Consider the following 27,361-nt stretch of genomic DNA (forward strand, 5'->3'; position numbering starts at 1 on the left):
GTTACTCAAGAGCTCTAGTGGAGATGTGCAATAAGATTATTGTTGTTTTCTTGCCTACTAACACAACATCTATTCTCAGGCAGTGGATCCAGGAATTTTCACTTTCAAGTCTTCTTATTACAGAAATACATTTCATAAAGCCATAACTGTCATAGATAAAGATTCTTTTGATGAATATTAGAAAAATAAATTGAAAACCTTCTGGGAAGTATTCACAAATGTGATTCATGAGAAGCGGTCAAACTATCAACATTATCAGAAATTTGGAAGAAATTTATTCCATCCTCCTGGCTGACTTTGAGGGGTTCAAGACTTCAGTGGAGGAAGTAACTGCAGATGTGGTAGAAATAGGAAGAGAACTAGAATTAAAAGTGGAGCCTGAAAATGGGACTTAGTTGCTGTACCTTCAGGATACAACTTCAATGGATGAAGAGTTGATGCTTATCAATAAAACAGAGAAAGTGGTTTCTCTCTCCTGGTGAAGATGCTGTGAAGACTGTTGAAATGACAAAGGGTTTAGAATATTAAACTTAATTGATAAAGCAGTGACAGGATTTGAGAGGATTGATGCTGTGGGTAAAATGCTACCAAACAGCATTTCATGCTACAGAGAAATCATTCCTGAAATTGATGTGGCAACCTTCATTGTCTTAGCTTTAAAAATTGCCACAACTACCTCAACCACCACCCTGATCAGAGAGTTCAGTTCAGTCACTCAGTCATGTCCAACTCTTTGCGACCCCATCAACCACAGCATGCCAGGCTTCCCTTTCTATCACCAACTCCCAGAGTTCATTCAAACTCACGTCAATTGAGTCAGTGATGCCATCCAGCCATCTCATCCTCCGTCGTCCCCTTCTCCCCCTGCCCCCAATCCCTCCCAGCATCAGAGTCTTTTCCAATAAGTCAACTCTTCACATGAGGTGGCCAAAGTACTGGAGTTTCAGCTTTAGCATCATTCCTTCCAAAGTAATCCCAGGGCTGATCTCCTTCATAATGGACTGGTTGGATCTCCTTGCAGTCCAAGGGACTCTCAAGAGTCTTCTCTAGTACCGCAGTTCAAAAGCATCAATTCTTCGGCACTCAGCTTTCTTCACAGTTCAACTCTCACATCCATACATGACCACTGGAAAAACCATAGCCTTGACTAGATGGACCTTTGTTGGCAAAGTAATGTCTCTCTTTTTTAATATACTGTCTAGGTTGGTCATAACTTTCCTTCCAAGGAGTATGCGTCTTTTAATTTCATGACTGCAGTCATCATCTGCAGTGATTTTGGAGCCCCCCCCAAAAAAGTCTCACACTGTTTCCACTGTTTCCCCATCTATTTCCCATGAAGTGATGGGACCAGAGGTCATGATCTTTGTTTTCTGAATGTTGAGTTTTAAGCCAACTTTTTCACTCTCCACTTTCACTTTCATCAAGAGGCTTTTTAGTTCCTTTTCACTTTCTGACAAAAGGGTGGTGTCATCTGCATATCTGAGGTTATTGATATTTCTCCCACCAATCTTGATTCCAGCTTGTGCTTCTTCCAGTCCAGCATTTCTCATGATGTACTCTGCATATAAGTTAAATAAGCAGGGTGTCAATATACAACTTTGACGTACTCCTTTTCCTATTTGGAACCAGTCTGTTGTTCCATGTCAATCAGCAGCCATCAAATCAAGTTCAGACTCTCCACCAGGAAAGATATTATCATTTGCTGAAGACTCAGATGATGGTTAGCCTTCTTTACTCTTAAGTTAAAATAGGCACATTGATTTTTATGCATAATGGTATTGCACACTTAATAAACTACAGTATAGTATAAACATAACTTTTATGTGTGCATGAAACCAAAAACTTCCTGTTACTATATTATGATATTCATGTTTTGGCAGTGTCTGGAACCAAACCTGCAGTATCTCTGAGGTCTTCCTGTATCTGTGCATTAAGCAGTATTCCCATGGTCAAAGTTACTTTACTGATTAATTCAATAAGTTAATTAATTAATTAACTTAATTAATTAATGCAGTTATTGAACATACTTCCCTGGAAGCCATCAAATGAGATGCTCTAAAACTCCATGAGGTCAGAGAATTTATCTGTTACTCTCTTCTCAGTCAGTAGTCTGAGAAACTCAGAGACCCAGATAATATCAAAGGTCATTTGAATCTCACTCCTTCCTAGGAGTCTCTGATCCCTGTGGGCTTGGTGTTTGTAATAAGGTGATATATGGGTTTCTTTTCTGGCACAAATGAATGTGCAGGGAGTAAATTCAGCTCCTCAACTTAATGGTATCATCCAAACACAGCATGTCTGTCTTTGTGGACAGGTTGGGGACTGGTGATTGTTGAAGAAAGATGAGTGTCAGAATGTGTGACATACGAATCAGGTTGAACTGAAAAATCTTAATGATTCAGAGGCATCTCCTCTGGCTTGATAAGCATTAGAAATCTGAGTGAGTTTCATTGCAGTCATTGGAAAGTGCTGAGCTCTGCTTCCCCTCAGCTGGTCCTGGGACTAGCCTTCTCCTCTGGACACAGTCCAGAGCCTCCTTACTCACTGTTTATACCAGAAGCTGGGCTTCGATGCTGGATCAGCCAGCTGCTGCTTTTTACTTTAGTTTTTCTGTATCTTGATGACTGTGTCAAGAAACATGACTTCTCACATGACAGCTTTCCCTGGTTTAGGCCTGAGAGGCTCGATATTCTTCCACCTATTCTAATCAGGCCTAGAGAAAATATGGACAGCAGGTAGTACCTCAGGGATGTTGCCTTAACAGGCGTGGTCAGGTACAGCTGTGGAAGGACACAGGCCCTGTTTCCTTGTAGTGGTCACACTTCAGACATTCCCAGCTGGACGCAGCTCCAAGTCTCGAGGTTGGCTTTGGGACACAGGCAGTAAGCAGTCACTGCCAGGGTTCTGTTGTCCTCTTGTACCTCTGTCTATAACAGATAGGCACCTCTTGTTGCTGAATGGCAGAGGAGAATAGTGGGGGCCACCAGCTTGAAAGGCTTTTTCCTTTCAGCTGCTTTAATTATAAAATTCCCTTAGGATTTCGTAGTCGAGTAGATTTAAAGCATGAGTTACAAAGCTTTTGTGTTAAATACAATCCCAATTTCATGTGCAAACTATTTTTTTTTTGAAAAGCAGACTGTAAAACTTTTGAATTATCTCTACTTTAATTCACTGATATGGTATGTATAATTACTACATGTTTATTCTAGATTTTGAACATTGATATAAGAACTCATCTATAGAGTTTGTTTAATGCTTAAAATGTAATACTTATTGTATTTTTGTTATAAAAGTAGTATATGCATGTATATTATCTACAATTTAGAAGTATCAAAATGTGAAACACTGAAAATTAAAATCATCTATAATCCTGTTACTCTGAAATAAATTAAGATTAGTGTTGTAGTGTATTTTCTTCTGTGATTTTATCCAATGCATGCATCTAGCATGTTTTTGAATGATTTTTACATATAAAATTTATATCAAGAATGTAGGCAAAAAAAAAAATGTAATTGCTTTCTTACCTCTTGGCCAGATTATCTTTGAATGAAGGGTCTTTCAGACATAACCCAGCCACCTGTACTTCCTGCTACAAAGACAAAGGCAGAAAACTATGGTGGGGAGGTGGAATGTGGGAACAGGCAGAGAAAATGGAAACTCTGGTTACTGTCCGAAACAGAGGGTCAACTATCATGCAGAATGTATTTGGAGAACTGTTTTATATAGTAACCAAGATGATGTGATTGATTGACTCATTCGTCCAGTCAGCAAACATTGATTGAGCCCTCATTTTGAACCATGCATTGTACTTGGCAATAGGATAAAAATACAAATAGGACCCAGCCTAGACCTCTAAGAGCACCCAGCATGAGGTAGGGCAAGAAGAATAATTCAGCAGTGACAATGAGATGTCTTTGAGTTGAAAATGTGTAGAAAATACAAGCCATTTGCAGTGGATAGGGAAAGGTACTTGAGGAGATGGGGCAGGAGAAGGGCTCTGTGTTAACATGATGCTAGGTAGTTTGTTCTTAATTCTTAAAGCACCTGGAGCCCACAGAATGATTGTAAAGAGGAGAATTAAATGATCACTTTTGTATTTTGGCTAGCACTATTGGGATCCCTGGGTGACTCAGTGGTAAAGAATCAGCCTAGCAGTGCAGGAGATATGGGTTCAGTCCCTGGGTCAGGAAGATCCCCTAGAAGAAGAAATGGCAACCCACTCCAGTATTATTGTCAGGAAAATCCCATGGACATAGGAACCTGGTGGGCTACAGTCCACGGTGTTGCAAAGAGTCAGAAACAACTGAGCATGTGCACATGATGCCTATTGGAAACAAACAAGATTTTGATATTACATAGATCTATAATCCTCTGAAAAGCAAACAAAACTACTGAAACCCAAGCAAATCAACAAACATGATTCTCCAAACCTCAGTCTGGTCTTCTGTAAAATGGGAATAGTGACTGCCTGTAAGGTTGTTGTGAGAGAGGAGACAATATGGTGGAGCAAAAAGATATAAGCTCATTTTTTCTTATGGAAGTACCAAAATCACAGCTAACTGCAAAACAACCAATGACCAAAAAAAAAAAAAAACAAAAAAAAACAAAAAAACAAAACCCTGGAACCTCCCAAAAGAGGTAGCCTACATTCAAACACAAAGAAGCTGCGACCAGACAGTAAAGGGATGCACTCATGATCAAAATGAATTCCATACACTCCAAGTGGGAGACCCACAAACTGAAAAATAATTATGCCACAGATGTCATCTCACTGGTGTGAAAGTCTTGAGGCCCACCATAGGCTCCCCAGCCTGGGGGCCTGGGGTTGGGAGAAGGAGACCCCAGAGAATCAGGCTTTGAAGGCCAGTGAAGTTTAATTTTGAGAATTCCACAGGGCTGGGAGAAGCAGAAACTCTACTCTTGTAGGGTACACACAGGAACTCATGTATACCAGGACACAGGGTAAAAAGTGGTGACCTTGTAAAACTTCAGTTCAGTTCAGTCACTCAGTCATGTCTGACTCTTTGCAACTCCATGGATTTCGGCACGCCAGGCTTTTCTGTCCATCACCAGATCCGGGAGCTTGCTCAAACTCATGTCCATCACGTTGGTGATGCCGTCCAACCATCTCATCCTCTGTTGTCACCTTCTCCTCCTGCCTTCAATCTTTCCCAGCATCAGGGTCTTATCCAAGGTGTCAGTTCTTCGCATGAGGTGGCCAAAGTATTGGAGTTTCAGTGTCAGCGTCAGTCCTTCCAGTGAATATTCAGGACTGAGTTCCTTTAGGATTGACTGGTTTGATCTCCTTACCCTCCAAGGGACTTTCAAGAATCTTCTTCAACACCAAAGTTGAAACGCATCAATTCTTTAGTACTCAGCTTTCTTTATAGGCCAACTCTCACATCCATACACGACTACTGGAAAAACCATAGCTTTGACTAGCCAGGCCTTTGTCGGCAAAGTAATGCCTCTGCTTTTTAATACGCTGTCTAGCTTTGTCATAGATTTCTTCCAAGGAGCAAGCACCTTTTAATTTCATGGCTGCAGCCACCATCTGCAGTGGTTTTGGAGACCCAAAATAAAATCAGCTGCTGTTTCCCTGTCGATTTGCCATGAAGTGTGGGGCCGATGCCATGATCTTAGTTTTCTGAATGTTGAGTTTTAAGCCAACTTTTTCACCCTTCTCTTTCACTTTCATCAAGAGACTCTTTAGTTCTTCACTTTCTGCCATAAGGGTGGTGTCATCTGCATATCTGAGGTTGCTGATATTTCTCCTGACAGTCTTGGTTCCAGCTTGTGCTTCATTCGGGCCGGCATTTCTCACGATGTACTCTTCATGTAAGTTAAATAAGCAGGGTGACAATATACAGCCTTGACATACTCCTTTCCCAATTTGGAACCAGTCTGTTGTTCCAAGTCCAGTTCTAACTGTTGCCTTTTGACCTACATACAGATTTCTCAGGAGGCAGGTAAGTGGTCTGGTATTCCTATCTCTTTAAGAAATTTCCAGTTTGTTGTGATCACACAGTCAAAGTCTTTGGCGTAGGCAGTAAAGCAGAAGTAGATGTTTTTATGGAGCTCTCTTGCTCTTTAAATGATCCAATGGATGTTGGCAATTTGATCTCTGATTCCTCTGCCTTTTTAACATATTGCTTGAACATTTGGAATTTCATGATTCACATACTGTTGAATTCTGGCCTGGAGAATTTTGAGCATTGTAAGACTTACTTGCTGGTATTGAAAGGTCTCTGTGGAGGCAGGGGACACCTGTGGCTCACTGTGGGGACAAGGACAGTGGTGGTGGCCTCAGCATGAGCCCTCCTGGAGGCCACTATTTTCTCATCAAGACCTGCCCACCCCCCCCCAACCCTCTGCCCAACAACCTAAAGGCTCCAGTGCTTGGACACTTCAGACAAAAAGACAACAGAGTAGGAACACAGCCTCACCCGTCAGAAGACAGGCTCCTTAAAGTCTTCCTCAGCACAAAACTGGTTGACAAACACACTCTGACATGGTTCTGCCCATTGGGTGGACAAAACACACCTCCACTCCCATAGGCAAGCACCAATCCTTCCCACTGGGAAGCCTGTAAAGCTTAGACAGCCTCTTCCACCAGAGGGCAGAGACCAGAAGCAAGAACTGTAACTTAGCAACCTGTGGAAGAGAAACAGCAAATCACAGCAAGTTAGACAAAATGATAGGGCAGAGGAATGTGTCCCAGATGAAGGAACAAGATAAAGGCAAAGAAAAATAGCTAAAAGAAATGGATACTCAGGAGATATACATTCTACCTGAAAAGAATTCAGAGTAATGAAGTAATGATGACCCAAGATCTTGGAAAAAGAACAGAGGCACAGATCAAGAAGTACAAGAAATGATTAACAGAGACCTAGAAGAACTAAAGAACAAAGAAATAGCATAAATTATGCAATAACTGAAATGAAAAATACTCTAGAAGGGATCAACAGCAGGAAAACTGAGGCTGAAGAATGGAGAAGTCATCTGGAAAAGAGAATGATGGAAATTGCTGCCACAGGGCAGAATAAAGAAAACAAATTGAAAATACACTAAATGTAAATTTTTCACATTGTTACACAAAAACAGCCCCACTTTGTACTCTGGAAATTCATTGAGAGAGAGAGGGAGAGAATTAATGTGTGCGTGTATCCACATGTGAATACTGACATGCAGATACTATACCTTGCACATCTGCTATTGGCTTTCGAAGCATCATGATTTGTACTTACAACAGATATCTGAGACAGATAATGATGCTAACCTCCAGAACAGCTTGCCTTTCCAGCAGTCCTCTCTCCACTCCCAAATCACACCCACTTTACATAGTACTTCTACCTCAGTTCTCATCTCTCATTTGTTTTCATCCATTGCTACTCTAGCAAGGCCATAAGCTTATGTTTTGCCATTTTGAAACTTTCTATAGAAACGTCATTACATATTAATCATAAAGGTAATGCCACATTAAAAAAAAAAGTTCTAATTTCTTAAGGAAACTCCATAGTGTTTTTCATAGTGGCTGCATCAGTTTACATTCCTACCAACAGTATAGGAGGATTCCCTTCTCTCCACACCCTCTCAAGCATTTATTGTTTGTGGATTTTTTGATGATGGCCATTCTGACCAATGTGAGGTGATACCTCATTGTAGTTTTGATTTGCATTTCTCTAGTAACTAGTTATGTTGAGTATTTTTTCATATGTCTCTTGACCACATATATGTCTTTTTTGGAGAAATTTCTATTCAGGTCTTCTGTTCATTTTTTAAATTAGATTGTTTGTTTTGATGATATTAAGCCACGTGTGCTGTTTATAAATTCTGGAAACTAATCCATATGATCCTGAAATCCCACTCCTGAGCATATACTTAGAGAAAAACATTGTCCAAAAGGATACACGTACCCCTATGTTCATAGCAGAACTATTTACAATAGCCAAAACATGGAAGCAACCTAAATGTCTATTAACAGAAGAATGGATAAAGAAGATGTGATACATAAATACAATGTAATATTACACAACCATTAAAGAGAAATAATGCCATTTACAGAAATACAGATGGACCTAGAGATTGTCATACTGAATAAAGTCAGACAGAAAGAGAAATATCATATGATATCATTTTAGGTGGAATCTTAAGAAAATGAAACAAATGAACGTATTACAAAATAGAAACAGACTCACAGACTTAGAGAATGAACTTGTGGTTAATAGGGGAAGGTTGGGAGAAGGGGATGACTAGGGAGTTTGGGATCAACAGGTACATACTTCTGTGTTTAAAATAGATAACCAACAGGGACCGACCGTATAGCACAGGTAACTCTGCTCAGTATTCTGAAAGAGCCTAAATGGGAAAAGAACTAAAAAAAAAAAAAATACATGTATATGTATAAGTGAATCACTCTGCTGTATACTTGAAAGTAACACAACATTGTTCATCAACTCCAATATAATATAAAAAGTTAAGAAGTTCTAAGGAGAAGCATACTCCAGTATCTTCCATAAGCTGCTATATCCCCAAACAGTGTGGATGGCAGCCATTGTTAATTAACCACACTCTTTCTCCTGCGGTCTGTCTCTGTGCAGCACTGGAAGCATTCATCGCTGATCAGCTGGCCCTGGAAAATGAGAAAAAACCTATGGACCAAACCAGGACCCATCAAATCCTTATAGTACCTCTGTGTCCAGTCTCACTAAAGAGTGGGAAGTCAATTTCTTTATAAAAGAATTCTGTTGCCGTGACTTACTTTGAGGTGAGGTCCTTGACATCACATTCATGTTGGAAGGTTCTTTTGAGCAGCAGCATTCAGGTTTAGTCTTCAGTAGAAACAAAGGGAAAAAAAGAGAGCTATGAACAGTAGTTTAATACAATATGTCAAGGACATGTCAGTTATGGTAGTCACCAGCCACAGGTAGCTATTTAATTTTAAAATGAAATAAAATTAAATATTCGTTTCCTCAGTTGCACTAACCCCAGTTCAAGTACTCATGGCTGCTGTATTGGACAGTGTAGATAAAGAAAATATCCATCATCACATATTTCTATGGGGCAGTGCAGTACCAGAGGTTGTGTTTTGTACCCTACAAGGTAGTTCTTTTTATACTTTGTAAACTATTAACCCCCTTCTTCTTTTCCAAAACACATGATACTGCCCTGTGCTAACTAAGCAAAAGCCTATTAATGCTAGGATGTCATTCAAAGCAGAAGTAAGTCTTAAACGAGGTGTAGGAGCAGAATAAGACCCATCAGTAGATCAATTATGATGCATTTTCAAGGAAATTTGATTCTGGCTTCTTATACTATCTATAGTGTCTCCTGGTGAACATAAAAATAATGTTGCTCCTTTTTGCTTTTAAACTTAGCGACATATATGAGACTAGAAACACACAATCCATTTTGTGAGTCTCCAGCTTCCTGTTAACATGACATTAGTAGAAGAATCCACCCTGTGATTATATTAGAAAGGAAAATAACTGAACAGAAGAAGACTGGGATTTGATTTTTCTATTGGCTAAATTTAGTTGCCTGAGAAACAGGAGGAAATTATTTCAGTACCAAAATAATAAAAAATCATCTAAATTTGCTTTTTCTCTTTTTTTCAGGAGCTATAATTGCCTTTGGTGTGGTAGGAAAAGGAAGGGCTGTTAAAAGGAAGAGACAGCCATTCATACAATTTCCTTTAACATTTTATTCATGTTTCCCTTTTAAAACTTTCTGTCAGCCTTTATAATCATCCAGTTAAATTTGTCTATCCAGTTCTCCTAAAACTGGGTGACATTTGAGTGCTATAAAATTAATATGAATGTGATGCAATGGACATAATTGCTTTCTAGAAAAATCTCATCTTCATGACTCATTGTCAGAGACACAACTGTGAGCCCGGAAGTTCCTAGAACATTGATATATCTGATTCCTCATGTACATTTAACAAAGAAAGCTCTTTTTCAGGAAATAGGATTCTGCTGGATTTTTTTCTTTTGGTTTTTTGGTTGTCTCAAATTAAAAACTCAGGAAATTTCTGAAATAATAATTTACTGCACTTGTGTGATTTGGCATAGTATATTTCAAGAAAAACATTCAAAGCCACATGTTGTCAATTTCTAATCTTTTCGTTAGCACCATGGCCTTTTGAGGTTCATGTGGTTTTATTTCCAGGTTTGCTGGTGTTATAGCCCCACCATCTGTAACCCATTGATGAAATCATGAGGTCACTGAGTTCCCAGACCCCTCAACCTCTTGATGATGCTGCTGTTAAAGAGTTCCAAAATGACTTGGGCTGCCTTGAGAGTAAGGGGAGAAAAATGAATTTTTCAAAGCTGTTGTAGCAAAAGGTCATTAATGTACACAGTACACCTTAGAGATTTATTAAAATTGGAACAAGTTTGAAGTTTGCCTTTGCATAATCTAGAAGGAAAATAATTGTTAAGCTAATTTAAGAGTATAAATCATTTTCTAAGAAATTATCAGAAACGCAGATTGTAGAGTCCATTAGATCCAGGCTTAATTTCTGACTCTGTCACTTAGCAGCTATGACTTCACCACCATGAGCCTTATTTTTACATCTACAAAGTGAGGCTGACAATACTTATCTCAAGAGATTTTTTTCAAGAACTATGTGAAACACTGTGCAGTTTGTTATTAGTGTTAGTGGTTAGGAAAACAAGCTATTTTTAAAAAAAGATTTATAGAACATTATAGGCTTCATGAAAACCAAAAGTATAAATGTTTCCAGCTTTTCTCTCTTTTCAGCTCTTGTGGGATAGTGAAAGCAGGAACCAAGGGGGCCTGAGCATGATTAAAGTTGTGAGAGGAAAGGAACCTAGAGGGCAGATTAATTTGTAAAGTAAAGAGCTCTCTATGAAGGAAAAATAATAAGGAATCTAAAAGTTTTGAGGACTGAGAGAGAATGGTCCTAGAAGCTGAGGGGATAGCCAGAAAGAGGGAGGAGCAGAGCAGTGTGACACTTAGGAAAACCAGATAAGTCAGGAACGTTTGAGGCAGCGTTGTGCAGTGTAATTCCCCAGTTACCACTTTTATTGAGAGTTGTCTTTAAAAAAATTTTTTTTAATTGAAGTATAGTTGATTTATAATGTCTTAATTTCTACTATATAGTAGAGTGATTCAGTTATACATATATACATTCTTTTTCATAATTTTTCCATTATGGTTTATCACAGAATATTGACTAGAGTTCCTTGTGCTATGCAGTAGAACCTTGTTGTTTATCCATTCTATATGTAATACTTTGCATCTGCTAATCCCAAACTCACATCCATACATGACCACAGGAAAGACCATAGCCTTGACTAGACGGACCTTAGTTGGCAAAGTAATGTCTCTGCTTTTGAATATGCTATCTAGGTTGGTCATAACTTTTCTTCCAAGGAGTAAGCGTCTTTTAATTTCATGGCCACAATCACCATCTGCAGAAGGCTGAGCGCCGCAGAATTGCTTTTGAACTGTGGTGTTGGAGAAGATTCTTGAGAGTCCCTTGGACTGCAAGGAGATCCAACCAGTCCATTCTAAAGGAGATCAGCCCTGGGATTTCTTTAGAAGGAATGATGGTGCAGTAATTTGGCCACCTCATGTGAAGAGTTAATTCATTGGAAAAGACTTTGATGCTGGGAGGGATTGGGGGCAGGAGGAGAAGGAGATGACAGATGATAAAATGGCTGGATGGCATCACTGACTCGATGGACGTGAGTCTGAGTGAACTCCAGGAGTTGGTGATGGACAGGGAGGCCTGGCGTGCTGCAATTCATGGGGTTGCAGAGAGTCGGACACCACTGAGCGACTGAACTGAACTGAACTGAATCCCAAACTCCCAACCCATCCCTCCCCCAGAGCCCCCTTGGCAACTACAAGTCTGTTCTCTTTCTCTGAGTCTGTTTCTGTTTTGTATATAAGTTAATTTGTGTTGTATTTTAGAGTTTACATACAATTGATACATGTAGTATTTTTCTTTCTCTGTCTGACTTAATTTTGGATGATAATCTCTAGGTCCATCCATGTTGCTGAAAATGGCATTTACTCATTCTTTTTTATAGTTGAGTAGTATTCCATTATTTGTGTGTGTGTGTGTGTGTGTGTGTGTGTGTATCACATCTTCTTCATCCATTCATCTTCTGCTGGGTTTCCACATCTTGGCTATTGTTAATGATGCTGCTATGAACATGAGGATGTATGTATTTTTTGAATTATTGTTTTATCCAGAAACATGCCAGGAGTGGGATTGCTGGATTGTATGGCAGATCTGTTTTTAGTTTTATGGAGAACCTTCGTACTGTTCTGCATAGTGGCTACACTGATTTACATTCCCACCAACAATGTAGTAGTTGTTGTTCAGTCACTCAGTCATGTCCAACTCTTTGCAACCCCATGGATTGCAGCACACCAGGCTTCCCTATCCTTCACCATCTCCTGGAGCTTACTCAAACTCATGTCCATTGAGTTGGTGATGGCCATCTACCATCTCATCCTCTGTTATCCCTTCCTCTTCCTGCCTTCAGTCTTACCCAGGATCAGGATCTTTTCCAATGAGTCAGCTGTTCACATCAGGTGGCCAGAGTCTTGGAGCCTCAGCCTCAGCCTCAGCCCCTCCAATTAATATTCAGGATTTATTTCCTTTAGGATTGACTGGTTTGATCTCCTTGCCATCCAAGGTACTCTCAAGAGTCTTCTCCAACACCACAGTTCAAAAGCATCAGTTCTTTGAAACACAGCCTTCTTTATGGTCCAACTTTCACATTCATACCTGACTACTGAAAAAGTCATAGCTTTGACACATGGACCTTTGTTGGCCAAATGATGTCTTTGCTTTTTAATATGCTGTTTAGATTAGTCATAGCTTTTCTTCCAAGCAGCAAGCATCTTTTAATTTCATGTCTGCCATTACCATCTGCAGTGATTTTGGAGCCCAAGAAAATAAAGTCTATCACTGTTTCCACTGCTTACCCATCTATTTGCCATGAAGTGATGGGATCAGATGCCATGCTCTTAGTTTTTTGAATATTGAGTTTTAAGCCAGCTTTTTCACTCTCCTCTTTCACTTTCATCAAGAGGCTCCTTAGTTCCTCTTTACTTTCTGCCATAAAGGTGGTGTCATCTGCATATTTGAGGTTATTGATATTTCTCCAAGTCTTGATTCCAGCTTGCGTTGCATCCAGCCCAGCATTTCACATGATGCACTCTGCATATAAGTTAAATAAGCAGGGTGACAGTATGCAGCCTTGACGTACTGCTTTCCCAATTTGGAACCAGTCTGTTATTCTATGTCTGGTTCTGAAGACCTTATGAGGATTAATTCATTTAATTTAGTATAGCTCTACAAGGCAGAAGCTATCATTATTTTCATTCCACAGATGTTAAAACTGAGGTACAGAGGAGTCAATTAACTTGGCCAATGTCATACACAGGGAGTAGCAGAGCTTGTGTTAGCATCAAATATTCTAATGCTGGATCCATACTCTCGTACTCTATGGCAGAGTTACCTAATGCCCAGGCCGTGGACCAGCACCCAGTAACAGTCTGTGGTCTGTTAGGAATCAGGCCATAAAGCAAGAGGTGAGCAGCACTTTAGAGAGTGAAGCTTCATCTATATTTATAGCTGCTCCCCATCACTCACATTACTGCCTGAGTTCTGCCTCCTGTCAGATCGTTGATGCCATTAGATTCTCATAGGAACATAAATTCTAGTGTACTTGAATTATCCTGAAACCATCCCCACCAGGAAAAATTGTCTGTCATGAAACCAGTCCCTGGTACCAAAAAGGTTGGGGACTATTGGAGTCTCATACATAAGTGTCTGGTCTTCAGATGAACAACCTCAATGGCAGTTTGCCTTGTTTTATAAATGGTTGGTTTGTACTCAGCAATCTTGCCACTCAAGTATGGTCCATAGGCAGTGGGATCAGTGACATCTGAGAACAGTCTCAGGGCCCGCACTCCAGACTCTTGAAACAGGAACTATGTCTTAACAAGCTTTCCACGTGACCCATGATCATGCATAGCCTGAGAAGCTGTTCTAGGATATGAATATGTAGTAGATGGGCTGTCTTATTAGTATCCATCATCACGCTTGCCACCTATGAGTAGAGTTATTGTTAATCTACAAATAGGTTGAATAGGAAATAAATTCACAAGTTGAAGGAATAATACCTGCTTTCTCCTCAGCTGAGTGAATGATGCTTGGGGCCTCTGGATCCACTGCAGCAGCAGGCACATAGTAGATTCCCCATCGTATTTCTTGCACTGAGATGAAAATGTTGTGTGATTGAGACATCCAGCATAGTAGCATTCTGCTGCAACATTTAAAAAGGCTAGATAGTGCCAGGGCAAGCAGAACAGAGATTATGCATTTAATCTTAACAGAGCTTTAGTTAAGCTCTGCTCAGCTTGTTCCCCTGTGAACCGGAGCTGATTCTCTTCTCTCTTGGGCTCTCTATTGTCTTGGTGCTGTTTGCAATTCATTCAGAAACTAATTAAGTTTCAGGATCAGTTTGTCCTGTTAAAAGAGTGTATATATGCTGAAGAGGTGTTTTTTTTTTTTTAAATAACTTACATTTTCTAAGTGAAAGGACAGTTATAATTCGCTTCTAAAATTAGCGAAAAGTCAGCTTTCATCAAAATAATTCTCAGCAGACATTAGTCTCTGTAAAACCAGAGTATTGTAAGGAAGGCAACAAACAGATTTATATAGGCCATGGAAAACGTATTGATAATCTGACCATATTAATCCTGTCCTCTAACAGAGTGTGAAATTACTTGTTTACTCCACTTATCTGGGGCTGGAGGTAGCTGATCACTGGTTGACAGAGCTGTATTTGTGATCACCTTTCAACCATGAGCTTCAGCTGGGCCAAGGCCAAACAGTCTGACTTCACTGGCCTGTATACCACCTCCAAAGTCAGGGGCAGGACTCCTGCCACCTCTGGGCAGCCAGAGGAACTCATGATCTCCAATATGTCGATCTAGGTATGGCTTTCACTTGTGCATGGGTATGTCCTATATCCCATCCCCCGAAAGTGAGGGTCTATAGTGGTTTCATCAGCAGAGTATAATTATTATTAAGGTGAACACTATTAGGGATATAATAGAGTATAAGAAGTAGTCCCTCACCTAAAGTAGACTAACCACTGTGGTAAAATAGACCCTGCTGATGCTCTTCCCAGTTTCCTTTTATCAAGGTAGTGCATCTATCCTCCAGTGCCCAATAGATGTGAGTGTTGGCTGCTAATGGCTCACAGCTGCCCTTTTTCTGGAGACTTGACCCATTGCTGTCAGCTCATGGGTGGCTGGAACCAAATCTGAGGGGTTATGGTTCCCCAACTCTAGCATAACTGTAAGCCTGAAGGAGTCAAAGAAAGAACCTGTATTCCCAAAGCATTGTGAGAGCCTTGGAAATGGAGTTGCCCTACAAGACTGGGTCATGTCAGGGTTTGGCTCACTCCATGGGATTGCACAGAGTCAGACACAACTGAAGTGACTTGGCAGCAGCAGCAGCGGACATCCCACAATCAGAGTGCCATCATGGTTGCATGAGGGCTCTTTTTCCACTGTGTTTTCTCGTGGCAGAAGGGCCTGGGGAGTTCTGTGGGTCTCTTTTATAAGAGCAGTAATGTCATTCATGAGGGTTCCACCCTCTTGAGGCTCCACCTTCTAATCTCACCACCTTCAGGGATTAGGATTGCAACCTTGGAATTTGGGGGTGGGGCACATTCAGACCATAGCAACAGGAAGCTGGCCAACAGTGGTCTGTTACTCAGTGGAGATCAGTCTTTTAGGTCCCTGAACAAAAGAAGAAGGGGGAAATCAATGAGAAAAGGAGAAAATAAATAAAGACCTTATACAGCCTTAGACAGTCATAAGTTTTCTTTTCTCCTCTAGTTCAACCATTGTATTGGCACTAGATTGATTTTTCTTGAGTGATTATTTCATCGTCTATTTTCCAAGCTCTAAATCCTCCAAATCTTCGCCACTGTCTAAAAGAATGATTCATTAAAAAGGTTTTGGATCATATACCCAAATGGTTAAGAGAAAGTCTCAAAACATGTGCCTTCTATTCATTTTTTTATTCACTTATCAACAATTTAAATTTACTACCAATTAATGGCTCAGAATACTACATACACTTACAACTTAGATGTCATTCATGATTATGGCATGAAAGAAGCTTTCCTAATAGTTTTACATTATTTTAGGTAGCTTTTGGCCTATATGATCAGATTGTCACATGTTTTACTATCTGCCTTCAAAACATGTGAGAGTTATCAGCTAGTCAATGTATATGAATCCTCAGACAAACTACTGATTTGAGAGGCAGCTCTGTGCTCGTAGGTGGAAAGTGTTATGCCCAGACTGTGGGCTGAAAAGACAGAATGAATTGAAGGGGTCAAGTAGAAGCTTGAGCCTAGAGTAATAGCAGAAAATCTGAGAAAGTTCCAGTTGGCAGTGGGAGAATGAGTGATTTAATCTTGAGAGCAGTTAAATTACAATAATAATAGCTCTACTTTTGGAGCATCTACTGTATACTTGGGCTTCCCTGATAGCTCAGTTGGTAAAGAATCTGCCCATGATGAAGGAGACCCCTGTTTGATTCCTGGGTTGGGAAGATCTGCTGGAGAAGGGATAGGCTATCTACCCCAGTATTCTTGGGCTTCCCTTGTGGCTTAGCTGGCAAAGAATCTGTCTGCAATGGGGGAGACTTGGGTTTGACCCATGGGGTTGGGAAGATCCCCTGGAGAAGGGAAAGACTACCCACTCCAGTATTCTGGCCTAAAGAATTCCATGGACTACATTCCATGGGGTCGCAAAGAGTTGGAGACAATGAGCGACTTTCACTTTCACTGTATACTTGGCATTGTGCTAATCACTTTACATGTATTATTTAATCTGCCCTTTCATGTCAGCTTCAAGGTAGGTATCACTACAAGAGAGGTTAAGAATCCTGTTCAAGTTTACATAGTGAAGGAGCCAGGACTTGACCCTGGAAGGAACTGTGTCTTGACAGTCTTTTTTCTGTCACACCCCACAATTAAGACCCAGCCTTAGAGTAGGTGTCCCATTCTATAACCACACTTGTTTTATATAGAAAGGAGTCCTAGATGAAAGGAACCAGACTGAAAAGGTTCCCATCTTTGTGACATTTTGGAAAAGGCAAAACTGTGAAGACAGTAAAAAGAATCAGTGGTTGCCAGGAGTTAGGAGGTATGAATAATTAGAGCACAGAGGATTGTTAGGGTGGTGAAACTACTCTGTATGGTACCATAATGGGTGTACACATTATTATACATTTGTTCAAACTCATGGAACATGCAACCCCCAAATTAACCCTGTTGTGACCTGTGGACTTTGGGTGACTATGATGTGTCAATGGAGGTTCACTGATTGTAACAAACATCAGTTCAGTTCAGTCACTCAGTTGTATCCAACTCTGTGACCCCATGGACCACAGCACACCAGCTTCCCTGTCCATCACCAACGCCAACATAATGGAGATGAAAACGTGGCGTATGGGATATCCCTGAACGTTCCTCTCAATTTTGCTATGAACCTAAAACAGCTCTAAAAAAAATAGTGTTTAAGAAAAAGCAGTGGTGGGGGTAGGGATGGAGGGGGTGGACATGGCTATGAGTCTATAAGAATAGGGCCATTTAGAAAGAGATAGCAATGCCTCCCAGAGATAGAAGAGGCCACTCAGAACTCAGCAGAGCTGTGTGGATCCAAGGAGCCAGTTAATGCTTTGGGAAAGCAGAATTCATGAAGGATAAGCTGTTCTTAGCAAAAGGTTGATAGTCAAATTTTTGTTTCCAATATTTTCTGACACAAACCCATCCTCATACTTGTCTATTTTTCCTCTGTGTGCCTTTTTATAAATCAAAGTTCATAGGTGCTCTATGTTGCTCTAATAATTGGCCTGCTCACAGTCTGTAAAAATAGAGGAACCATCATTTACTAAGCTGTGCATTTATGATTTGTGCATTTTCTACATGTGAATACAATTTATTTAAAAATAGAACGATTCTGTATGGAAGTTGAAATAAGTCAAGGGTATTGTCATATTCACTGTTGCTTGGCAGATTCAAACAATTCTTTAGTCAACTATTTTACATATGATAAATAATAGTGTGGGCTAAGAGATAGAAACCTGGCATTCCAGTCTTAGCTCTGCTGTTAGAATAACTGTGTGACACAGTCAAGGTACCCAGTCCCTTCTGAACTTGGATTTCCTCATATGTAAAAAGTAAACATCCCAAATTCCCTACTAATTTTCATTATGATAGAGGATAGAGCAACTCTCACCCTCAAACTAATCCCATAGCACATATTGAAACAGAATCCCAACTCTTCCCAACTGCAAACTCCCCTTACCTGATATTTTAGAGCAGAAATTGGGAAACATTTCTAATTGAGAGGGCCAGGGAATAGGTATTTCAGGCTTTGCAGGCCATGCAGCCTCTGTTGAAAGTACTCTGAGCTGCCATCTATTAAGGTATCCACATATACTATGTAAATGCATGACAAGGCCTGTGTTCCAACAAAACTTTATGTATCAAAGCAGGTGGCAAGACAGATTGGGCACACAGGCCATAGTTTGCCCATTTCTGTTCTAGGACATAACTTTTTGGGATTCAGTTCAACTTCCCTTCAGCGTATATGGGAAAAACCATCTGTTCACAATAATTAAATTAAATAGGGGACTCGAGACTTGGAGGACTTCCCTGGTAGCTCAGCTGGTAAAGAAACTGCCTACAATGCAGGAGACCCCAGTTTGATTCCTGGGTCAGGAACATGCCCTGGAGAAGAGATAGGCTACCTACTCCAGCATTATTTAGCTTCCCTTATAGCTTAGATGGTAGAAAATCTGCCTGCAGTGCAGGAGACCTGGGTTTGATCCCTGGATTGGAAAGATCCTCTGGAGGAAGGCATGGCTATCCACTCCAGTATTCTTGCCTGGAGAATCCCCATGGGCAGAGGAGCCTGGCAGGTACAGTTCATGGGCTCACAAGGAGTTGGACACGACTTAGCAACTAAGCACAGCACAGAGACTTGGAATGTACAAGGGAGGGAGAGTAGAGAGACTTACGATGCAGGATTGGGAGAGAAAATTCCAGTGATATCTGCTGTGAAGGAGAGGCATTGTCAAATTGGAAAAGTTGGCTTTGGCATGGAGCTAGCTGCCAAGTTTGGAAGAGACCAGCTGGTGTATGTGTGTGTGTCTACAGGTGTGTGTGTGTGCAGGTGTGTGAGTACATGTATGTGTAAGAAGTTACAGTGTACTCAAGCCTACTGTAGTACCAGATACCAAGGGGACTCACTGAATATTTGTGGAAAAAGGGAAGGAAGAGGGATGGATCATCCTTATTTATAGATGAAGAAATTCCGCTGTGGGACTCCAGTGTTGTTTCTCATAGGGAATCTACAGGGAAGCAGAATTTCATAGGAAGGATATTGATTTCACCCTGGAGAGGATCTGTCAACGTCTATATGGGCCCAGCCATCCTCAGAAGAGGAGAGTATTGTTGGGCTCAGAGCTGCCTGTAGTCCTGAGCTACAGCCATGCGAAGTGTCAGTGAAAGGTGACCATATGAAGACAGGAAGGGGGACTGCAGTTATTACTTGTGGCAGCTGTTTCCACGGGGTAGGCTTTATGCTCTCCCTAAATGGTCACAGTTGCATTTCCGACATGGCAGCAGGAGCAAGGAAGGGAAATGGGCGTATGAAAATGGACTTATGCATTTGAGTCAGGAGATCAGATGCTGAGTCTCTCTTGGACTTGGTTTGTTGAAAACATCTTGGAAAGGAGGCCAGAATTTGGAGAAGGGAAAATTGTCCTTCTCTGTGCCACCACACAGAAGCTGGATTTGGGGGAAATCTCAACATCTTGGAATGTGGTTAAACTGATGAACTAACAACTATGTAAAATTTCACACAAGTCATGTTGTTACTAGAGAGCTGATTAAGGTTTTCAGTCTGCTGCACTAATTCATTAATATAATTTCATAGACTAAAATTTTTACCATGCAAATGTATGCAAATAAGAAAATAGTGTTCTTAGCCAAGTGCATTAGCACCTGTTTCTTTGGTTTTGTTTGTTTGTTTCACTGGAACTCTGGCCCTGCTAGATAAGTAATATATTCAGTACTCAAAAGTGTATGTTTAACATTTTCCTGAAGGGTGATTGAGAGACTTTCTCTTTTGACAAATACTGTAGTGACTGGCATGTCTTTTTTCCTCTTTTTCTTGCCTAAAACAGAATGAAGAAGATGAGCAACATTTATGAGTCAGCTGCCAATACACTGGGAATCTTTAACAGCCCCTGCCTGACCAAAGTTGAACTACGTGTGGCATGCAAAGGCATTTCCGACAGAGATGCCCTTTCCAAACCAGACCCCTGTGTCATTCTCAAGATGCAGTCCCACGGGCAGTGGTTCGAGGTAGGCATGTCCAGTGAAATGGAGAGAAGCATGGCAGGAGGAGAGGTTCCAAAATGCTTTGGCATTTCCTGTCTTCAGGTGGTTTCTATCGGTGAGACAGAAAATTCTAGAAGTGAATATGATCACATTTCTGCTCATACCATGATTTTTAAAATTTATATATTTAAATTAAAAAATTTATATTATAGTTGATTAACAATGTTGTGTTAGTTTCAGGTGTAGAGCAAAGTGATTCAGTTATACATATATAGGTATCTATTCTTTTTCAAATTAGTTTCCCATTTATGTTATTACAAAATATTGAGCAGAGGTCCTTGTGCTATGCAGTAGGTCCTTGTTGATTATCTGTTTTATATATAGCAGTGTGTATATGTTAATCCCCAAATCCCAGTCTATCCCTCCCCTCCATCCTTTCCCCTCTGCTAACCATAAATTCTTTCTCTAAGTCTGTGAGTCTGTTTCTGTTCTATAAATAAGTTCATTTATATAATTTTTTTTAGATTCCACATATAAGCACTATCATATGATATTTGTCATTTGGATCTGAATTTTTTCACTTAGGATGATAATCTCTAGGTCCATCCATGTTGCTACAAATGGCGATACTCCTTTCTTCTTATGGCTGAGTAGTGTTCCACTGTGTATATGTACCATATCTTCTTTAGCCACTCATCTGTCAATGGACATTTAGGTTGCTTCCATATCATGATGTTTTAATACTGTGGATATTTTGACATTTACCATTAATTGGTGTGCTCATTGTGGATATAGTATCTCCTGGGGATGGGCAGCCGGGACTGCTATACTGGGGCCACATCACACACTTATTTTAGGGGAATAAACTTAATATTAGCTAAACTTTACTGGGTGCTTATTAAGTATTAGGCACTATTCTAAGTGCTTTATGTAAAACAACTAATTTCATCTGTACAATAATCCTATGAGGAAACAGAAAGATTAAGGATTTGCCCAGGATCATCCAGTTTATAAGTGGAATAGCTAATATTTCCCAGTCAAGCTCCAGGGCCTGAGCTCTTTATTGCTATTTTATACTTACTGTGCCCATTGGTGTGGCCTTTGGTATTTTGTGTGGCAATACAGCATGTTGAATTCTGCAGTTGAGTTTTGTTGGTTTATTTAAAATTGAAACAAATTGGACAAGGACTGGTTTTTAAGTTTGGGGGAGGTTGCGGTTGTTATTGTTTTCTTTGTTCTAGGTACCTGGTTCAGTTCAGTTTAGTTGCTCAGTCGTGTCCAACTCTTTCTGATCCCATGGACTGCAGCATGCCAGGCTTCCCTGTCCATCACCAACTCCCAGAACTTGCTCAAATTCATGTCTGTCAAGTCAGTGATGCCATCCAACCATCTCATCCTCTGTCATCCCCTTCTCCTGCCTTCAATCTTTCCCAGCATCAGGGTCTTTTCAAATGAGTCAGCTCTTCACATCAGGTGGCCAAAGTATTGGAGCTCCAGCTTCAGCATCAGTCCTTCTAATGAATATTCAGTACTGATTTTCCTTTAGGATGGACTGGTTGGATCTCCTTGCAGTCCAAGGAACTCTCAAGAGTCTTCTCCGACACCACTGTTCAAAAGAATCAATTCTTCGGTGTTCAGCTTTCTTTATGGTCTAACTTTCACTTCCATACATGGCTACTGTTAGCAATGTTTTAAAAAGACCTGGTCTCAGGTGAAATGTGGGATAGGGAGGAATAGGGGATGCAGCTGTGGAAACAATTATTACCATCTCTAAGGGAATGAAATGCCCAGCAAAATTTGGATGAGGGTTTTGGATCCATGCTGAGTAGAACAAGTGTACACAAATACCTTGCTTGGATCCCTCAGGACAGACTTCAGTCCTCTTTCTATCTGTTTGCATGGAGCTGACCAGTGCTTCTTTCAGGGCCATTGTCTTCACTGCACAGTAAGAAAAAGGTTCAGAAGATCTCATAGGTAGTATGTTTACTTACTTGTACATATGTGATAAAAGGTACTTCTATGAAAGGATAGTTTGATAGAAGTTGGTGAACAGATGAAGGCAACAACACACAAGGAAATCAATGACAGATGGCAGATTGGGGATCTTCCTTTAACCTCCATCTTATCCAGGACTTATATTTTAAATATAAAATAGCATTCACAGGAATGTTAATGTGTATTGTCTCTTTTTCCCCTTCTAAATATTCTCCTTGATTTTGTTGGTGGACTTCCCTGTCTTTTATTTTTTGTTTAAGAAAACTAAGTGGAATACCTACATTAGGAAAAAGAGACTTGTGGAAAAATAGAGGGAAAGACTTCATCTCCTAAAACTCCCTTTACATCATTTGTTTATTTGTACATATTTCTTTTCAGTCTTTTCCTTCTGACATTCATATTCTTACAAGATAGTTATGATGAACATAAAATTTTCTTCTGTAATTTTCTTACATAGCAGAATATGTTTTTTGCATATTGCTATAATATTCATAATTTTAATTTTAAGCCTGCATGATATCCCATCAAGTAGATTTATTTAATCATTTTCCTGTTTTTTTCACTTTCAGTTGTTTTCAAAATTACCCTATTTTAAATAATGCTGCAGGATACATCTTTGAGCATAAGGCTTTCCCCTTCCTTTTGGATTAGTTTCTATGAGAGATTCTGTCAAAGTTGAACTAGTGGAATAGGATAGGACACTTTGGGGGTTTTTGATGCATTTGCCAAACTGCTTTTCCAAAGCATTCTTCTACAGAGTTACTTGAAGTGTGTTTGCACAGAGCTACTAGCTTGCAAACATTTTGTTACCAGTTCACAGTGAAATCAGAAACGTGTGCTACACTGTAAGCTAATTCACTGCTTCCTTCATCTCTAAAGTCTTTTTAAAAATAGTGTCAGCTGAACTTCCAGCATCCTTAGTGACATGACTGAGTTATATTTTGGAACTTTTGAGAAGCACTTCTCTAATAAATTTTAGTCTTAAGACTACATTTAGGGTATAGTTGGGAAAACAGAGCCCACACCAAGTAACTAATAGAAAAGATTTAATACAAATTACTAGTAACAAAAACATTGGAAATGTTGAGAAACTAAGTAGGCACTGTGTGAAAACCCAGAGATTAACAATATGGAGGTGCTGGTTGATTTAGGGTAGAGCAGTGATGTGCTGAAGCTAGCTCATAGAGGTTTGTGAATCAATTGTTAAATCTTCAGGAATTTTGCAAGCCTGGGTGTAAGTATTTATACCATAGATATTGGCAAACATTTCAAATCAGAACTTTACTTCCCATCAAGAGAACCAGTTGTTGAGCATTTACTGGGGCATACCACTGGGATAGAGGGACAGATGTTAGTACCAGCTGGACCACCCAGCAGAAGCTGGATTTGTTGAAGGAGGGCCTATCTAATGGGAGCCAGAAAGGTAGAGGAGATGCACGTAGTGCTGGAAACATGGCCAGAAAAGGATATGAGGAAGGAGTGGCATCCCAGGTCTCTCATCTGTGTCTTCCAGTGACGACACCCCTGGTGGAAGCCTGTTACCAAGGTTGCAGGAAGTCTGAAACACAGTTGAAAATACTGAGGTAACTGACTAGCCAGGAGAAATATCAATAACCTCAGATACGCAGATGACACCACCCTTATGGCAGAAAGTGAAGAATCTGAAGAGCCTCTAGATGAAAGTGAAAGAGGAGAGTGAAAAAGTTGGCTTAAAGCTCAACATTCAGAAAATGAAGATCATGGCATCCAGTCCCATCACTTCATGGCAAATAGATGGGAAAACAGTGGAAACAGTGGCAGACTTTATTTTTTGGAGCTCCAAAATCACTGCAGATGGTGATTGCAGCCATGAAATTAAAAGACACTTACTCTTTGGAAGAAAAGTTATGACCAACCTAGACAGCATATTGAAAAACAGAGACATTACTTTGCCAACAAAGGTCTGTCTAGCCAAGGCTATGGTTTTTCCAGTGGTCATGGGTGGATGTGAGAGTTGGACTGTGAAGAAAGCTGAGTGCGGAAGAATTGATGCTTTTGAACTGTGGTGTTGGAGAAGACTCTTGAGAGTCCCTTGGACTGCAAGGAGATCCAACCAGTCCATCCTAAAGGAGATCAGTCCTGGGTGTTCATTGGAAGGACTGATATTGAAGCAGAAACTCCAATACTTTGGCCACCTCATGCAGAGAGCTGACTCATTTGCAAAGACCCTGATGCTGGGAAAGATTGAGGGCAAGAGGAGAAGGGGACGACAGAGAATGAGATGGTTGGATGTCATCACTGACTCAGTAGACATGGGTTCGTGTGGATTCTGGGAGTTGGTGATGGACAGGGAGGCCTGGCGTGCTGCAGTTCATGGGGTCACAAGGAGTCGGATATGACTGAGCAGTTGAGCTGAACTGAACTGACTAGCACATAGACCTTCTGACAACTCTCAGTAAGTGGGAGAATCACGCACTCAGTCATGAAGTAGTACATATTTATTTAGTGCTAACACATGCCTTTTAGTGCCAGTTCAGTGCGTGGTCCTGTGCTCAAAGTGAGAAGCACCTGACAATCTATTTAAACCACACACCTACTACCTTCTATGTTTAGTGAAAGCTGGCAAATGTGGACATTGCCCTGGGACATAACTGATGCACATTCTTCTGTATCTGTCCCTTGGAACAAGACTGGGTTTACATCTCTGTTCTTTGTGCAAAACTACAGAATTCAGAGAAAGCCTTGCAGAATATAATTCATGCTGGCTGTGCCAGTTCCTGGGTGTCTTTGTTATGTGGAATCTGGTAACTAAGTGAAGAAAAAAGAAAAAACCTGGGAGGCTGAACTTCTCTGCATAATAGAGAGATTGTTGCGGGTATCAGGATGAGAAAGAGAAAAACAAGGTGAACTTCTGTTTTAGAGAATTTTGAAGTTTGACAAAAGAGACTCCATGGAGATAAGCACTGTCCACCAGAACTTCATACAGTGATGGGAATGTTCTGCAGGTGTACTGGCCAGTAGGTAGTTGCTCGTCACAGGTGGCTCCTGAGCAGTTGAAAGGTGGACTGTATAACTGAGGAATGGAAAAGTTTAATTACTTAAATGTAATTAATTTGAGGGTAAATAAGTAGCTGATGTGATTTCAGAGTCTCCTTGGGTTGTAAAGAATTAGGGTATGTGGGGAGATGAGGAAAGGGAGTTTGTTAACATGTTATATTCATAGGATGTTGTTTTTATAGCTAAAATTCTTTTGGGGAAAATATACCTAGAGATTGACATCTCTTTGTTATTACTTGTGATTGCTGGCCTGTGCTTTTTCTAATAGTATTCCATCCGGAAAAGGCCCTGTTATGCCCTTATTTACAGCTCAGGTACTACTGCAGTAATTATAACTACCTTCAGATGCCCTGCTCTTATATGGTGAGGGGGAGTGATCTTGCTCTTTAATTGGCTATAGCCTGTTTGCAAGGGAAGAGAACATTTGATCTCCGAAGTGTATCATAAAAATGTAAGCCTGATTGTCAGACTCAAAAGGACCTACAATCCGACCTTCTGTGTTATTAATCATTGTTGCTGTTGTTGTTCAGTTGTTAAGTTGTATTGACACTTTGTGACCCCGTGGACTGGAGCATGCCAGACTTCTCTGTCCTCCACCGTCTTCCGGAATTTGCTCAAATTTTTGTCCATTGAGTCTGATGCTATCTAATCATCTCATCCTCTGTTAATGGTATTGAGTCAATAAGATTACATAGTAATTTGCTTCTCTTAAACCCCTCCCCTATATTACCCTTCCTCACTTCCATCTCCCTGCATGTAACCACTAGTTTATTCTCTGTATCTATGAGTCTATTTCTGTTTTGCTATATACATTCCTTTGTTTTATCTTTTTAGAGTCCACCTGTAAGTGATAACATACAGTATTTGCCTTCCTCTGCATTTTGCTAAGCATAATACTCTCTAGGTCCATCCATGTTATTGTAAATAGCAAGATTTCAATTTTGGGGGGAGAGGAGTAATATTTCATTGTATATATATATACACCACATCGTTTTATCCAGTAAGGATATATTGTGCAGTACAAGGAGTTATAGCCATTATTTTGTAGTAACTTTAAATAGAATATAATCTATGAAACTACTGAATCACTTTTCTATAACCCTGAAACTAATATAATATTGTACATCAATTATACTTCAAAAAGTTGTGGATAAATTGTGTCTTTGAAATATTGGGAATCAGTTATTCTGAAATGTAGAACAGATTGTCACTCTTTGCAGACCAGAGGGTTTGGAGTGTATGTCTGAGGGATGAGGAGCTGGAAAGGATGCTTTTTGTTTCTTCTCAGAGTATAAACACGAGATGGTAAAACTTCTGGTAAATCTTTAATGAACATGATTGTAACTCTCAAAAAGGAAGGAAAGGAAAACTTGTAGCTTGGAAATATATTCCCAATGGAGAATTTCAGACCTGTCATTTAATTTCTCCAATTTAATTCATAGCCATTTTAAAAATCACCCCTGCTTCTCGACATGTAATTGTGACAGTAAATGGTACAGTTCAGTGTGATGAGGATAATTTAGAACACATTTTGTCTTCCAATGAAGGATGGAAATATTTCCCTCTGTCTTCTAGTGAGTGCTGATATTCACTAACTGCGGGAAATGAAGCTTCTTATGTAAATAGAATAAATTGATGCTTCTCAGGGACTTGAAAGGCAATAGCCCTTGTGAACTGGAGACTTTTATTCAGTTTCCAGGAGCACATCCTCTATTTCCTGGATCTGCTGGATGTTCTCCATGAAGCAGACCTATACTCCTGGTACCCTGGCCCTTGGCAGAGATCTTGTAAATAGCCTAGTACTTGTCCTCATTGGAAAAATCTGAATGATTCCCCACACTACTAGAATGTTGTTCCATCACCTCTAATTCCATTTTCCATTTAATTCCTTCATATGCTAAGTC

The 27,361-nt window shown here is 40.1% G+C and overlaps 1 protein-coding gene across 1 annotated transcript in view; it reads left to right on the plus strand.

Moving 5' to 3' along the window:
- Nucleotides 1–27,361, plus strand: part of CPNE4 (copine 4) — a 624,067-nt gene that overhangs the window by 125,222 nt on the left and 471,484 nt on the right. Inside the window, exon 2 of the mRNA XM_069565947.1 lies at nucleotides 20,270–20,450. Within this exon, the coding sequence (XP_069422048.1) occupies nucleotides 20,271–20,450 (180 nt within the window). The 5' untranslated portion in view covers nucleotide 20,270. The remainder of the gene's footprint in view (nucleotides 1–20,269; nucleotides 20,451–27,361) is intronic.

This window comes from Ovis canadensis, chromosome 1 (genome assembly GCF_042477335.2).
Source record: "Ovis canadensis isolate MfBH-ARS-UI-01 breed Bighorn chromosome 1, ARS-UI_OviCan_v2, whole genome shotgun sequence".
NCBI classification, from domain to species: domain Eukaryota; kingdom Metazoa; phylum Chordata; class Mammalia; order Artiodactyla; family Bovidae; genus Ovis; species Ovis canadensis.